A 13,614-nucleotide genomic window follows, 5' to 3' on the forward strand; every position below is an offset into this window, starting at 1 on the left:
TGTTCTTGAATGAATAAATTAGTCATTTGTGCTCTTGAATTACCAACCCCGTGCTTTTAGAGATTATGTTGTTTGCATAAGAATTAGCAGGACATCGTGCTGTTGTTGCCTTTTCACAACATGTTTAAAGTGAGTCAGCTGTAAGAATTTTGTTTTGGGTTTTGTTTTGTTTTTGTTTTTTTTGGGGGGGGGGGGGGTTCAAGGGTGAAAGTCAAAGTGTGTACATATGCCAAGGGAGCAAAATAAAAAGCGACAGACTAATTTGAAAGGAACCAATTAATGGCCCGACGGGCTCTTTACATTAATTCTGTGTTGCCACGTTGCATTAAAGACGGATGTCACCTCGGAGAGACATTTTTTAATCAGAGAGCTTAATTATTTCACTTGTCCTCCCACAACAACCTTCAACTGCATGTCGCTTATTACCAGCAGCTCTGGCTCAAACAAAACAAACAAAACTACCTTAAACTACCTGAAGTTGTTTTTTTCCCATTTTTTCTTGCGAACCAAAGTGTTAGCGGGTCGGCTATCATACGGACACACTGTGTCAGAGAAGAGGTCAAGAGGTCAACTCCCTTAACGAACTCTCCCTCCTCCCTCTCCGCCTGTGTGCTCTGCATATTTCGTCCTTTCATCCTCAGATCTGCAGGTGCTTGAACTCGTTTTTTACGGACGTGCAGCAGTTCAAATGTTCCCCCCCGGAGACCAAACACCTCCGAGAATCAAAGGCGGAGGAAGCCCGGAGGGGGAGGAGGAAGAGGAGGAAGGGGGAGATTGGGGGGGGATCAGGAGAAGAAGATATCTTATCGCGCAGCAGGCGACCGGATTACTGTCACATTCGGAAGACAACCTCTGTTCCACCTTTGCCATTTAAAAAAGATACAAAACAGATCCAAGCGCACAGATTTCAGTTTTGATCCCCGAAAGCAAAAGCTGCTTTTTCAGCACATCCGTCACTTAATATTAATTCACTCAAAATCCCTGCTTTTCCTTTTCATTACCATCTCAGCTCTTGTTTTTCAGAGTTGCAAGATTTTCCCTTCCTGCTGCCGTCTTGTGTTTTCTTTGCGACCTTGCAAAGCAGCAGGATCGCTGAGACTTCAGGTCTAAAATTCCGCCTCATCCATCTTGAGGAGCCCTGTTCTGAAAAGCGCTTTTGGACTCTCTGTGGGCCCAATCAGCCTCCTTTAGGTTGTGACGGGTGCTGCAAGCTGCCCTGAAAAACCACAGAAGAAGAAAGAGGAGGATCAGGTGGAGAAGCCGGAGGAGGGGGAGGAGATGGAGGAGATGGAGGAGGAGAAGAAGGAAGAGGCTTCAAGCTTGTAAAGTGAGATTAGTGCAGCTGCTGCAGCGGAGACAGTTTTATGAGATTTATAGACAACATTATGAAGATAAAGAAAATGTTTTCCTGAAGGAAATATTGCTAATGAACCAAAGGCATTTTAACTCTGCAAAGAGTTTGTGCCACGACTCTGGGGCAGCAGATGGCGAGAAGTTCTTGCCTAGTGGATCTTACTAGGGGCACAACGTTGCTGCAGCCACGGTTTGAAAAACTGTATCTGAAGAACTGAAATCAGTCGTCGTCCCGCAAAACAGTCGAGAATAAAGCGACATCTGTGTGAAAACAATAGTTTATTTTGAGGTTGTGTTGTGGTTCATATCAACAGGTGGCCATATTTTTGTTTAATGTTTTTTACCTCCACTCTGGGTGGGTTTCTGAGGCAGTGAAAAGCTCCAGGTTTACTCACAATTGAGTGAGTGTGTTTAATGTGAAATCCTGTTCGTCTTTGTTGTTTTTGCAGTCTACATTGAAAGTACCTTTGAGTCCAATTGGGACCAGAACTGCGTACGACTGCGTTGCATCGTGACATTTTTACCAGAAGCCTTGCGTGTTTCATCCCCCCTCCCCCCCCCATCTCTCTCTCCCTCTGCGGACATGTGATCTACGGGAACTGACGCGGACCGGGAGCCGGGCTGCTGAAAATAGACCCAGCAAGGAATCCCGAACAGAGGCGAGCGCAGCGGAGCTGCACCTCTGGGACGCTGCGCAGTGGCTGTGCGTGCTGACGGAGCGCTGCGCTGTGAAAAGCTCAGGGTGAAAATGTTTCCGCATGACTCAACCAGCAGCAGAGGAACCTGATTGGCCGGCATGCAATGAGGGAAATGGCCCCAAAATTGGACGGTCCAATCACCCTCCAAGTATCTTTTATTATTCATTTAAACATTTTCCATCGGAAAGAAGAAATCTGATAGATTCCAGTCTGACACTCCAGCTGTGTGTAGAACTTGACAGAATCACACATCGTAATAACGCCTTCAATAATCAGGCAGGCGACGGGGAACCAATAATAACAGGCGGCTCGCACGTATGTATGGAAGCATCTGCAGACTGAAGCTAATTATCAGCATGTTCATGAAATGAGGTGGAAGTGTGACGGAGGCGTCGGGCGCTTTGCAACCACATGCATCGCAAGGGACTTCAGAAATATCATAAAAGATAATATAGCGGAGCTGCTGCCGAAGGTGGTGGAGTGATGCAGGCGAGTGTGTGTGTGGGCAGGTGCGTGACAGCGCGTGAAGGCGTGAGTGTGTGCGACGAGTGAGGCCCTGCTTCTGGCTCTCGCCGCCGCCAGCCGACTCCGACTGCCAAACCAATTTAGTGGCGCCGCCAGCGTACCTCGGAAATTTGAAGTTGCCGTGGAAACCGAAGTTGTGGTGGCATTTTTTTTTTTTCTCTTTTCTCTGTTTAATGAAAGTGAAGTAAGTGATGCATTATACGTATGCTAATGAAGAAATAAGAGCGTGGGCGGACGACGCGGATGTTGGCATACCAAGCAGATGCAGATGAGCCGAGCTGCCTGTTTCCCGGGCAGACCTTTGATGATGAATGCCGGGCGCGGCTCCCGCTGATGGAAACGTCTGCTTCCTGCTCAGCGGACCAGCAACGGCTCAGTCAATGGAATATTAAAATGACTCTATCCGAGAAGAAGAGACAGCAAATGGAGGGAAACGGCGGCGCGATAAGCGCGGCGTCGTTCCAGAGGGATCGTCTCACCTGGACCGAGGCTCCTCGGCGCCCCGGTGGAGGCGTCACTGATTTTGCTCATTAGTCTCAGCGGCCGCCCGCGTCTCCAGCGTCCCGAGTGAATCCCAATTTCACATCTTCTTTATACTTCCCCCCCAGTGGAGAAGTTTGAACGCTTAACGGTCCAATTTTGTGGGCATTTCAGGTCGCGACCTTTTGTTCTGGCCGCCGCCGTCAACGTTTTTTTGTCTCTGAAAGCAGCAATGCTTGGGCCTCTGTTAAGAGCATGGGTGGGCAAACTTTTTGACTTTTTGGTTTTAGAAGCCACGATGGGTTCTAAACATTTGACAGAGGGGCCAAAGCAGCAGCAGATGGACGGGCCGCATATGGCCCCAGGGCCATAGTTTGCCTGGTTTCGAGCCTCCTGCTGAAACTGAAGATTCTTCGGACCTCCCACTTGTCAGAACCAACCAGCACCGTCACAGTCTGCAGCTAAAGCCCCCGACCACCTGACTGTGGGCGGAGTTTACTGAAGTTCCGCCATGACTTTGGTGTGTTGGAGGGAGAACACGTCGGACTCGTCTTTTAATTTAATTTTCTGGTTGTGTTCTCCAGTGGAGCAGCCTCGCATAATTAATAATCCATGAGGGCTAAACAGGAGCTCCAGAGTGCAACGCTTGGGAGGAGACAAAAACAAGGCAGACACATCAGCAGTGGTGGATCATGTATCAGCAGAGTGGGTTTTTTTGGGCGGGGCAATGAAGGTGAGGCTGCACCACCAAACACTACTACTGCCTCTCAACTCCTGGAAACACACAACAGACACTATGACACTGTCATGGTTTCACCGATTCCTTTTTCTCATGAAAAATCACTTTGAGAACCAGCGGAGACCATAAATCAGCTCAGCATTCAAAAGTGCAAAACTTCACTGCCAACAACATCAAAGTTATTGAACCAACGATTGAACTCAAACTCACCATCGTCAACATCGACCCCCGGTTCCAGGTCGGGCCGCGTTGTTCCAGGACGTTTAAGAACAGAATGATGGTGTTAGGCCAGAGGAGAGCAGCGAGATAGTAGCTTTAGCTGGTGGACAGAGGGCGGGAGTTACGATGTCACATGACACAGAGCAAATGTCATCACAACACCTGACGAAAAAATTGGACAAAATGCCAGACTGACCTCAGAACAGTTTCATATGTTAGTAGCGTGGTGTTGCCATGTGGAGGCGCTGCTGTGCACAACACCAGGGTGAGGGCGACTGTGTTTTCCCACCGGGTCATTTTCAAGGCTGGGCCTAAAGTTAGGCTGAGGAAATTCTAGGCAACCGAGCCGCACCCCCCCGCCGCCGCCTAGTGGGTGTCAGGGAGGTGCTCGTTCCCCTTGTGATGTCACAGGGGGTTGATTTACAGAAATCCGTCCAACAGTAGAGCTAAAGAAGACGGACTCCCTATCAAACCGTCAGACCCACCCACACACACCCACACACACCCACACCCACGCACACACACACACACACACACACACACACTCAGAAACACTGCCCCCCCTCCCCCCTTTGTTCCGTCTTAACGCACGGCTCCGTTTTCCTCTCTTTCACGGCTCCACTTTGTTGTTATGGTTTATTCCCATATGGCTCCTCCTAATGAGCGTCGCTCGGCATGAAGAGGAGCGCAGCGACGCCGCGCGCTCCGGCGCCATCGACTCAGCCTGCCGATCGGCTCAGAAAAAAAAAAAAAAAATTTGAAGTAACGCTGAAGAGCGGCGCGGTGAATTATTTAGCGCGAGGGGTCGCGGCGAAAAGATCCGACTGCTCGCTCGTTAAGCGAGATTAACAGATGTGGAAAATCACCCGGCTGTCAATCTCCAGGCCGAGGAGCCGCAAATAACTCTGGGTTTCACATCACCGACGGGAACTATTCTTTACGATGACCCCCTTTCCCCTCGCTCTCCCTCCACTGTGTGGCTGAAAAGGAAAAAAAAACGGATGGTATGCATTTGTTAACCGCTCCGGCTGAGGGACCATTGTGCTGCGTTTTTTTTCCCCCTCCGCAGTCTTATCGCAGCCATTCAAATTCCGCCGCGACAGCAACTTATGAATCAGTTTTACTTACAGTGGCAGCGAGGGGAGAGGGGGAAGAAACACACACACATTTGTGCAATTTCTATTCAGAGCTGCACAATAATGAGAAAAGTGAGGCGTTTTTCTGCCGGGAGCTGACCGCTGCCACGTATCCGTCTCCTCAAAGCCTCCGCAGCTCCGGCGGCAGCTTTCTCACCGTGCAGGGCCTCGATTAACGACCCCCTTCTCCCGCAGAGGAGCGCTCAGACCTCACGGACAGCGACCTTTGACCCGGCCGCGTGTCCACAAACACCCCGGCTGAGGAGCTCGGCCGTCCGCAGGCAGGAAGCCCTGAACTCAGGCAGCCGGGAGAGGATGTCGTCCTGCTAAATGATGGAAGCTGGGTGTGGGGGTGGTGGTGGTGATGGTGGAGGAGGGGTGGAGAGGTGCGGGGGTGGAGGAGTGGATGGAAGCCAGCCAACCTTGATCGCGCAGCCTCAGCCTCAGACAACACAGTGAATCACTGCCAGCCATTTGCTCCGCCGCTGCGTTGCTTTCATGCTGCTACTTTATTAGCGTCGCTTTTTTTTTTTTTATGCCTCGTGCAGCTCGCCTCCACCCACGGAGCCTTCGGTCCTGCGCGTGCAAGCGGGTGAGTGTGTTCCGCAGTGACACTCGGCTGAACGGCGGTGGATGGTGACACATACTTCCATGTACAGAAGTGTGTGATTTTATTTTACCTTGCAGACCTTGTTTTTAATCCGCTCCGTTGTTCCATCTCTTCTTTTTTTTTTTTTTTTATTGTTTTACTCCGGCTGTGTTTTCGTCCTACGCTGTTCCCCAGCTGCTTCACGTCTCCATTTAAGAGTGCCATGCATTTTCCTGCTTATTTCTCAGTTTATATCTAATTATGTTATATTGAACACAACAGGAGTCCTGGCATGTTTAGCAAGTCAACGTAGTCAGCTCGCACCGGTGTTAAATCGAAACAACATTTTATTGTTTTACAAGCCCCAAATCCCTCACCTGTCCCCCAAAAAAATGCAGATTAAAATATCTTTATGCAATTCTCATTTCACCACTAGGTGTCGTGCCCACCTGCACTTCCTCTGCAGCTTTCAGGATACTTTATTGTTAGCGTCTGTTCGCCCTCATTAAGCAGCGGGTGGCTCGTGCTCAGACTGTGTGTTGACACACTGGCCAGAAAACAAGAAGAGGGAGATAAACACACCCACAGGGGGCGCTGTGACCCTGCTGGCGAGTCCAGGTCATGAGGCCACGAGTTCCGTACTGGGCAACACTCGTTTTTCCTCAAGTCTAATACACTGAATACTGCATAGAGCTCCTTTAAGCATGTACTTCAAATAACCAATGACGTGTTGAATAGAGTAACCCAGTATAGGTACATTTGAGTGAATGTACTGAGCCGTACTAACTCTTCAGCGCTGCGCATTGAAGTACAGCTTTTTTTTCCCCTCCAAAAGCTTGAAAAACTTTTGAAAATGATTATTAGAAAACTTTTGGAAACAATTAGTCAAGGTGTCACGGTAATTAACGGCAGGAACTTGTTGGCAACGGAATATATGGAACAGGAAGGAAATTAATTATCAAATCATTGTCACGTCCAGCTAATAGCTGCGAAAAACACTTTGGAAACTAGTGACACGCAGCCACAGCTGAACAGTTGCAACTAACTACCCAAAATTGGGTAGTTTAATTACAACCATTCAGCCGTGGCTGGGTTCCACCAGCGCTCCTTTCACTGGGTTCCCAGTTTGCGGTTACATCCATCACAAAGCCGTGTCGCTCCCGACTGGGGGAGAGACTCCAGCTCTGCTTCCAGACTCTTAAATCAAAACCGCAATTAATCAAGCAGCGTGATCTCGTTGACACCGAGTGTCACCGAGACGCCGCTCGTGCCTCAAACTCCGATGGGAGGCGAGTTAAAAAAGAAAGAAAAAAAGCAGTCTTTTCAGACTGTTAACACAGCCGGAAAAAATTGGCTGGAAATTACAACTAATGAGCAATTACCCCACCAATGAACTTCCATTAATGTCTGTTTTCCTCAATGCTCCCCAGCAGAAGCCCTAATTTCTACTTGTTTAATCAATCCGGATAAATGTGACACTTATTTTTAGGCGGCTAATCTGTCATTGTGTTCGACACGAGAGCGTTCCTTTTTTTCTCACTCCTGCATCCTGATGCCGCTCTGGGAAAATAACTCCCAATCGGAGCCCGTGCCTGCAAGAGCGGGAACACAGAGCAGGCAAGCAAACATATTTCTCCCCTAATCAAAACATGGCAGGCGCTATTGGTTCAGTTTATTGGTACATTCATAAATACTTTATTTGCGTGCAGCTGCTGCCGCTGTGAACTTTGCAGCCGCCGCCGAGACAGAAAGGAGGATACTGCACTCTGCCTGAACCTGCAGCCTGGTTCTGGTTTCATCTCCCCGACCAAAGTGGCTGCACATGAAAGAGCCTTCAGCGTGGGACCAGTGTGTGAGTGTGTTCGCGTTAAGAAGCAGAGACCCCAAAAACAATCAATTATTCACTCTCGTCACAGCGCAAAACATGTCACAGGCGGGGATTAGTGTGTGGGCATCGCAGCCAACCCCCCTTTTCCCTCCTTCTATGGAATTTGCTGCAGTTCAAAAAGAAGGATTTGCTGCTGCTGCTGCTGCTGCTGCTGCTTTGTTCGAAGGACTGAAGGCGCCGCTGTGACGTCACGAGCATGTTGCGCCACGTGCTCGACCATCCCCCCACCCCCGCCGAGCGGGCCGTGTCTTGTGCAAGCTCAGCAGGGAGCTCCATCCACACATCCATATCGATTCCCTGCTGAGAGGTCTCCTCGCGCGCACGCTCGCAATTCACATCCGGTCCGTGTGCGTGCACACCCTGTGTCTCACACACGCACGCAGGCACACAGTCAGTCTGTGTTTAGATGAAAGGATGAACAGATGTGCCATTAAAAAAAACTAAAAATTAATTTTAAAAAATCTGAGCACTCCAACCTCCTGCAGCTCACTGCCTGCAATAGAATCCAGTTTTGTTCTGTTCTGTCCCTCATAAAAAATAAGAAAAAACCTTTCAGTCATCAGCTCTCTTCACTTTTCATTTTGATGGTTGAGCGTTGCCTCACATCTGCCGTAAAAAAAAAAAAAAAAAAAGACTCTGGAGTGTCAAGGCCCGGAGAAGTAGAGCAGATGTGATGAGGAGGAGAACAGCGGGGCGACTCAGAGAACCAGAGAGTGAAGCTGTCTGGCACACGAGGCCACCAGCAAGACCAGTGGGACACGTGCCTCTCTCCAAGCGTGAGATTCTGTCTGTGCAGACGTTCCAATCCTGGCCGTGCCAGAGAAAATTGCACAGGCCAATTGTGCCCCCTACTGGGACCGCGCAGGAAATGAAATTCTAGTCGCTCGTCAGCTTCTATAAAGTAGAGTAAAACCCAGAAGAAGGTAATTCATGATTCTGCTGACACTGATTCAAGCACAAAATCAGATGTTTTTGCCAATTTTGTTTATGAAAATGACTACAAGAGCCCTTAAAAGTACCAACATTACCTTAATTGACACAGTGATATCACATAATCACATGACTTAATTGACAGGACATTTAGAGAAGTTGTTTTTTTTCTCATCACATCTCCAATTCTGACAGTTTTGACAAGATGGACCTTCAACTCTGGATGGACTGCAGGGTTTGGTTTTGGTTTTGGTTTTTTTTCGTGTCGTGAACCACTCTGACCAGGAAGAGGACGCAGCCTGGAAAACGGCAGCGAGTCTCAGGTGACGGCACTCTGACGACACTCATCTCACCTTTCATGGGCTCGTTTACACACCCATATTTCTGCCTGTTTTTGAAACTGCTGCCTTAACCTGAGAGAGGAATGGCTGAAGTACATCCTGGCCCTTGAAGAGTCGAGTGTCTCAGGAAATAAGATTTTTCTCATTTTGTTGGAGGCTGAAAACAGAGATTGTTGATATATTGCAAAGTCAACAATCGCCTTAAACAAGACTTTGAACTGTCCTGTGCTGTGCAGCAAGTCTGGAGTGAGAAGCTTGAACGATCAAGGAAAGAGAAAAAAAACGGGCTGCACTTCACCTCATGCTCATGAGCAAACAGCAGGAAAATCTGTGCAAAAGTGTTTCCCTTTAGTGGGGCTTCTAAGACACATTTTGTTCATTTTCAGTTGACATTGAAGCACATGTTTTGTAAATATTCCATGATATATTTTTTTTCCCCTCCAATGAGAAACCCCTTTGCAAATTTCATAACCCATTGTGGCCCACGAGTCTAAACGTTTTGCCCACCTCCCTCTAGACCGACTTCCTCCGGCCGCTGCAGCCCAAACACAGAGCTCCGCTGCGGGGACACGCCTGCCACGACCTGCTGCGGGAGCAGCGGGAGGCCTGCTCCACCTGGTAGGAGATGGAGTTGTAGAAGACGGGGTTGCAGCGGCCGCCGCCGCCGGCATCATCATCATCAGCACCAGGCGCAGGGGGGCCGTCACTGCCATCCAACCAACGGCAGCAACCACGGCAGAGCAGAGCGGCGAGCTTGCCGGCGAGCCAGCACTCAGGCTCCGCCCCCTCCGAGGGGGAGGGGAGGAGGTTGACGCGGCTGCTCCCGGCCTGCAGCGGAAGGCTGAGGCTGCTGCCGTGTCCTCCGCCCTCCTCTTCTCTACACCCTCCGCCTCCAACCTCCACCTCAAGCTGCTGCTGCTCCCCCCGCGGGGCCTTCGCCTGCTGCTCCTCAGCGCTGACGGACAGAAACCTGAGGATCACCAGGTTGAGAAAGGCGCCGACCACCGTCAGCCCCACCAGGATGTACATGAAGCACAGAGCCACGTAGGGCTGCCGCCTCTGGAGGGCGTCCTGCTTCTGCAGGGCCACAAAGTCCCCGAATCCGATGGTGGTGAGGGTGACGAAGCAGTAGTAGCAGGCGTGGAAGAAGCTCCAGCCCTCAAAGTGCGAGAATATGCCGGCGCCGACGCACAGCGTGCACGCGCACGACAGCAGGCCGGCCAGCACCATGTTCCCCAGGGACACCTCGGCCTGCCGCAGGCCCAGGCCCCGCTTGGCCCGGCGCAGGAGGAAGCGGACCAGCGCGTTGATCCTCTCGCCCAGAGTCTGGAACATGACCAGGGTCAGCGGGATCCCCAGGGCGGCGTAGAACATGCAGAAGGTCTTTCCAGCATCGGTGCGCGGCGAGGCGTGGCCATAACCTGGAGAGTTACAGGATCAGGGAGAGAGGCAGGGGTGAGACGGAATCTTTATTCATCCTGAAGGGGGGGGAGGGGTGTCTGCTGGCAGGATGATTCAAATTATATACAAAATAAAAGTTGCTGGAAGTGAAATATGAAATATTAAAACTATAAAGAAGTAAGACCAAAGTCTTGACCAAGAAAAGTGTATGTGTGCGACAGCGTATACAGACATGGGGGGGGGCGCTGATAAAAAGCTAAAGATGTAAAAGTTTCATCTGACAGAAGATAAGAAATGACTAAAAGTAAGCTCTACTGCAGCAGGAAAGGAAGACACCGCAGGTCACACAAACACAAGTAGGTTGTCGTTTCCTTCACTTTTTTTGCAACGAACAAAACAATTAAAGTTTCAATACGATTTCATTAAAGATGTGATTCGACAGGTGAAGAATATCAATCTGATGGTCCCATATGACGCAACAATCTCCTACTGGCCCGTCTTTCACTTCCTCTGCTGCCAGTGTCCAAGTAAAACTGGAATGTCAGAAGGATAAATGACCTCTCGGTGCAGCGCTCCCGTCCACTGAAATACGAGGATTGTGGTGGACGACAAAAATATATCAGGGTTCAGCTTGAACAGCTCAAATACACAACCACAGTAGGAAGCTTATGGCACACCTGAGCTGAATTCCCTCATCCCTTCACCTGTGACTTCCTGTGCAAGTGGAGACATATCGCCCTCTAGTGACCAACGCCCCAACATTTATCCCTAGCAGAAAAACGGATCTTACAATCAAACTAGGACTGAAGACGAGATTAATTGGCCCCCAGAGTGACAGTGCTGCTGCTAATCACCTGATTGACAAATCTGACCTGATTGACAGGGTGGAGACCCAAGAAACACATCTCCAGGGTACTTGGACAATTGAGCTTCATTGGATGAGCTACAATCAAGCCATATTGGAGAACGGCCACCATATACGTACTGGAGAACTGCACACTCTGAACCTGCTGTTTGATGCATCGGGCCACTGCTGGTTTTCAAATGAAAGTTTAAAAGGACCATATATCAGTTTGTCAGTCAAGTCTGATGCTCAACCAAACGATGACGCTGTTGGAAAAGGAACCTGAAAAGGCGACAAAAGGACAATAAAATTCACTCCTAAAGGTTTTCACTTTAATGTGATGGCAAGAGTGCAACTGGTTAACTGATGCCTGTAAGGAATGATAGGAAATTGCCATTACATTTAAATGAAAACCTAAGTGCTCTCCCACTCTCCCACTGCCTGTGCTCCATCCCTTCCTCTCACCTATTTTGCCCACTGCTGTCACCTCGTGATACTGAACGCCAAGTCTAAACAATAAAAACATTAACATGGCAACACTAAACAAAGCCGCCCCTACACTCCACGCCTCTCAGGTGAGACAGTATGTGACCTACCGATGGTGCTGATGACGGTGATGGCGAAGTAGAAGGAGCCGGTGAACTTCCACTGGCGGCCGGCCCGGTGCGGCGCCGACTGCAGGGCCACTCTCTCCACCTCCCGGTAGTCCTCCTCGGTGAAGCCGAACCTCTCCTTCAGCTCGTGCGCCCGCTCCTCCAGCGCGCCCTTCCTGGCGCGCGCGCTCTCCGACTCCAGCGCGTCGAAGACGGCGGCCCCGGCCAGCAGGTAGCACAGCACGGAGAGGATGAGGCCGAGGGTCCGCAGGTTCTGCGTCCTCATCCTCGGCGGCCGCTGACTGGGCTCATTGGCTCAGAGGCGCGCGGTGCGCGCGGAGCATCCTTCCCATCCGTCAGTCACCCTGACGTGTTGAGGTCAGTTCAGCCAGTTAGGATTACATCTCACCACAGGTGTGCGTTCAAACTGACACCCCTTCTCATCCCCAACCCCTCACGTGAAACATACCACGCACGCTATCTTGGTATCCGGCTCAAACTTCACTGACCTGCTTTTACTCAGTCAGTCAGTCAGCGACTGTGACGGCCGCCAGGTAAAGTGTGAACCACGTGGCTGTGGGTGGAGTTTAACGAAGTCAACGTCACACCGGTGAGTTTGCTGTGTTGGAGGAAGAAAAGCATTGAAGCCTAAACGGTCCAATGACAAATTCACTTTCACACCTCTCCTTTTTTTTTATAACCCGGATCTGCAGTCGAGCAGCCTCTCATAGCTGATTTTGGAAAAAATAATAAAATAAAAAAATCTTCTGAAAAGTTGCAGATTTAGCCCTCTGTTTACAGCCTTCTGCTAAAACTCGGTATTATCCCTGTTAAACTGATGTTTGGCTGGACTTTCCAAGTGAAAGGAGACAGAAATAAAGGGTTGGCTGAAGGCGTAGTCTCTTCTGCCATTTGTGACATCACAAAGGGCTGTTTGGTGTGTGTTTTAACACATTGTGAAAGGCGGAAAAGAAAAATGAGTATAGGATATGTTTTTCTAATTTCTTGTGAGTTCAGTGACAGTCCAGAAATTGCAATTATTGTTATGACTGCATTTTGCATACTGTGAGTAGCAATTAAAAGTTTTGTTTTGTTTTGCAGTTATTGTCACATGAGCAATATCATGTCCAATTTTTTCACTGCACAAATATTTTCCTCATTTGTGCCGTCATGTGCCTTTTTTTAAATTGAATAAGGAGTAAATATTTTCTAACAATTAGGACGGCAAAAAAAAAAAAAAGAAGTCGAGCCATCAACACACTTAATAGTGAGTTCATTTCACAGGTGGGTTTGGCCGGCATTGCTTTTCCACTGTGATCACTGTCTTCTCTCTCAGTTGTTAATCACTGACCCAGTGTCAGAGCACACACACACACACACACACACACACACTCAGAAGGAGTGCAGAAACAGCTGGCCTTCGCAGACTCAACTCTCCTGATTATTTTGCCCCGTCAAGCGTTCATGTGCGGTGCCACAGAGCGCTGAGGTATTGCTCTGCGCGCTGGAGCGTTGCAGCGGCGCCACTGACCTTTATCAAGCACTGAGTGTTCCAGCAAGGCCATTAACTGGAGCCACACATGTGCGTGGATGTTTGGTGAAAACACAATTGGTTTTCAGTCTCCAATTTCGAAAAAAAAAAAACAATCCCCCGTTTTCAGTAACGGTGCGCCAAAAGCAAAAGCTTCCACGTCCGTGCAGCGCAGATGCAGGCCGCTGTCAGCTGACTGGAAACTGCCGGCGTTGCTTCCACCTGGAGGGAAACAATGAGCAGAAGCCGGAAGAAAAGCTAAATGGAAACAATGGCGACGAGAAACGGTGACTGGGCTTTTAGAGGCGCCTTCTGGTTGAATCTGGGCAAAACTGACGATCTGCATA

The 13,614-nt window shown here is 49.5% G+C and overlaps 1 protein-coding gene across 2 annotated transcripts; it reads right to left on the minus strand.

The window, feature by feature from the left end:
- Nucleotides 1–9,274: 9,274 nt before the first annotated feature.
- LOC142902664 (potassium channel subfamily K member 15-like) lies at nt 9,275–12,349 on the minus strand. 2 transcript variants are annotated; one of them, XM_076047936.1, is made up of 3 exons: nt 12,206–12,349; nt 11,740–12,101; nt 9,275–10,319 (listed from the first exon to the last, which is right to left on the minus strand). In XM_076047936.1, the coding sequence occupies exons 2-3, from the start codon at nt 12,020–12,022 to the stop codon at nt 9,412–9,414; spliced, it is 1,191 nt and encodes a 396-aa protein (XP_075904051.1). In that variant the 5' UTR covers nt 12,023–12,101; nt 12,206–12,349; the 3' UTR covers nt 9,275–9,411. The 2 variants fall into 2 exon arrangements, with proteins under 2 accessions (XP_075904051.1, XP_075904052.1); XM_076047937.1 differs by lacking the exon at nt 12,206–12,349 and having other exon boundaries at nt 11,740–12,176.
- Nucleotides 12,350–13,614: the final 1,265 nt, after the last annotated feature.

Source organism: Nelusetta ayraudi, unplaced genomic scaffold (assembly GCF_046127955.1).
Source record: "Nelusetta ayraudi isolate G7.1 ecotype Tasmania unplaced genomic scaffold, CSIRO-AGI_Nayr_v1 ptg000096l, whole genome shotgun sequence".
Lineage (NCBI taxonomy): Eukaryota > Metazoa > Chordata > Actinopteri > Tetraodontiformes > Monacanthidae > Nelusetta > Nelusetta ayraudi.

Excerpts from the sequence above, each read along its gene's own strand:
- LOC142902664 (XM_076047936.1), bottom strand. The coding sequence starts at position 12,022 with ATGAGGACGCAGAACCTGCGGACCCTCGGCCTCATCCTCTCCGTGCTG. Across the intron at positions 10,320-11,739 it reads CACCGTCATCAGCACCATCG|GTTATGGCCACGCCTCGCCG; the intron begins GTAGGTCACATA and ends GTAACTCTCCAG.